This window comes from Arvicanthis niloticus, chromosome 3, assembly GCF_011762505.2.
Source record: "Arvicanthis niloticus isolate mArvNil1 chromosome 3, mArvNil1.pat.X, whole genome shotgun sequence".
NCBI classification, from domain to species: Eukaryota; Metazoa; Chordata; class Mammalia; order Rodentia; family Muridae; genus Arvicanthis; species Arvicanthis niloticus.
In genome coordinates, this window is record NC_047660.1 from 2,355,001 (window position 1) to 2,357,500 (window position 2,500).

The following is a 2,500-nucleotide window of genomic DNA, read 5'->3' on the forward strand; positions in this document are numbered from 1 at the left end:
TTCCCCAGAAGACTCTACTTCACAAAGGTTTCCTCATCTATGCTCTCTAGGTATGTGGACCATACCTTTCAGAACATCACATTTTATTAATATGCCTCTGTTCTCAAGTGGCCGATGGAGGAGCCAGGAATGTACTTTTTACAACACACATTCACTGTACATTTAAAGACCAAGTACTCCTTTATAAAGGTTGGCTACCGGAATATTTAATGGAAAAATCCAGTGTACCTGTAAGACTGGATCTCACTTTAGGTCTGAACTCTCCAGGAGGAGGCAGAAGTTCCTGCTTTTCGGGGTACCACAGGTAATGGACTGTGAGCCTGGGTAAATCTTACAGTTTGGCTTTACTGAACACTGCAACATTACATGTTACACGAATAGATACACGTTTGTTTCTTTTTAAAACCACAGTGACCATGTCACCACACAGGATAGCCTATAAACCTAACGAGAAGCTGCAAAATGCCATGGAAACTTTAGTAGCCTCCCTAATGCTCTAAACCACCTCAGAATTCACGACTGTGGTACAGCTAAGTCATAAAATAAACACCAGCTTAAAAAATTTAGTAAGTAAGCCTGTTTTACAGTGTAAACTTTTTTAAACTATTATTTTAAGTGTTAAAATGAACGGTTTCAGAGAGACCCTCGATCCTCCAAATGGTTAAGTTTTAGTAACTTCACGAAATAATGGTGTATTGTGATGTTCTACACCTTATAACCCAAAAGCTGCTATCTGCTGGTAAACTGAAAAAACGTGTGGGCGGGATGTCCTACGAAACCAACATTTTCAAGATCGGTTCTTTCTCCCGCTGTATGCTACTTTTTAAGTGTTGACTAAAAGTCATCTAGGAGAAACTCATTTGGGGGGGGTCTCTTAATTTTATACTTAAAAAAAAATTAAAAGCCAGGGATTAAATGTATCGACAACCGGCCTTCACTAACTTAGTTTTTAATGAGGGCTAGAATGTGTCACAATCAACTGGTATACTTGAAGTTCGATATCAAAGTCCTAGAGAGAATAAGCCGTTGTAACCAGGAGTTCCACTAAAGTGCAATGAAACGGGGAGTCATGAAATAAGTTTCTGGAAGTTGTCGCTAGGCTGGGAGCGTCCTGTGTAGGCAGCAGGTCACGCCGTACCTGCATGCAGGCCAGTCCAAGGGCGCTCCGCAAGCCGCCGGGGTCCGGGCAAAGCGCATCGAGCTGTCGCGGCGAGCCCGCAGGGACGGCCAGAGCGCTCAGAGCCCAGCGCCCGCAGGCCCCCGTCCGCCACCGCTCGGGAATGCGACCCCACCCACGGCTACGCCCCCTCCCGCTCCCAGACCCCGCTCCCGCCGCGGGCGTCCCGACAGGCCTCCCCCACCTTGCACTCGTTGCTCTTTTTCTCTTCGGCGCAGAAGTTGACCGGCGCCAGACCCGGCAGGTAGAAGGCGCTGCTCGGGCGCGGGCCTGGGACCGTCCCTAGCAGGAGCAGCGACAGCAGCAACCACCGCGGGCCTCGCGCTGGCGGCGACGCGGGCGGCCTGGAGCTCATGCCGGCGGTTGTGAAAGGCGGGCGGCCGAGGGAAGGAGGGGCGGGCGGGCGGGCTCGGAGATCACCTCAAGGCCCGAGCGCGGAGAAGGCCGGCCCGCAACGGCTAGTTCCGGTTGCGCTAAGAGACACCGCGGGCCCCGCGACTGAAACCGAAGCGGGCCTCCACGGAGCATGCGCGGCACGGTATGCACATGCTCAGTGCGGGCGCCGCAAGCGCAGCGGGTTGTTTCCGGGAGGGGCAGAAAGGAGATCCGCGTTCCGGGTTTTCAGCTCTCGGGCTGGGTGACTTCCGCCTGCGCGCTTCCGGCACCCACAGTCCGGTTCCAGATTCCACCGTGGCGCGTCTGAACGCCGCGCTTCTCGGGTGTCCCTTTTTTCTGTCCTCTGTAACCTCCTTACACACGCCAGTCAGCTCAGGACTGACAAACCAAGTACTTGCTGATGGAGATGAGGGCTCAGGGGTCACCTAGTTGGGGCCAGGATAAGGAAACATAATGGAAAGAACGATTCGTAAATCTTTAAACAGCTCTTAGAGGTATTTGCAAGGACAAGCATCGGAAAATAGTGGGACATTCTTGTGCGGGACAAGTGTGCACATAATAAACACATCTTTCAGAAAGTCGAAATGAGATAAATGGGAGCAGCTAATATAAAGTAGCAGTTAGGAAAGCAGTCTTGTCAAGGGAGACTAGTACGGCATCATTACTCTTCGACAAGTTGCATAGCTTTTCCCATTGATGATGGGAAACAGTGACGAAAAAAAGTTTAGCACAAAAAGCCCATGGAGTTTTTAGACTTCAACCGAATTCTTCCCAAAGTGTATCATCTTAGAATATAAAACAAACACTAACAGCCCTGGAAATAGGTAAATTCAAAAAGTTTGGAGTCTCATATGCTATCAAAATTCTTCTGGGCGCTGATATATTTCCTCCCAAAAAAGTTTATAACTAACCAGATTTTCAATGGCT

General features: G+C 49.8%; 1 protein-coding gene across 1 annotated transcript in view; it reads right to left on the reverse strand.

Moving 5' to 3' along the window:
- The window catches only part of Tm9sf2 (transmembrane 9 superfamily member 2), a 52,406-nt gene that overhangs the window by 49,111 nt on the left and 795 nt on the right, over positions 1 to 2,500 (reverse strand). The window contains exon 2 of the mRNA XM_034498045.2: positions 1,362 to 1,998. Coding sequence (XP_034353936.1) covers positions 1,362 to 1,532 — 171 coding nt within the window. The 5' untranslated portion in view covers positions 1,533 to 1,998. The remainder of the gene's footprint in view (positions 1 to 1,361; positions 1,999 to 2,500) is intronic.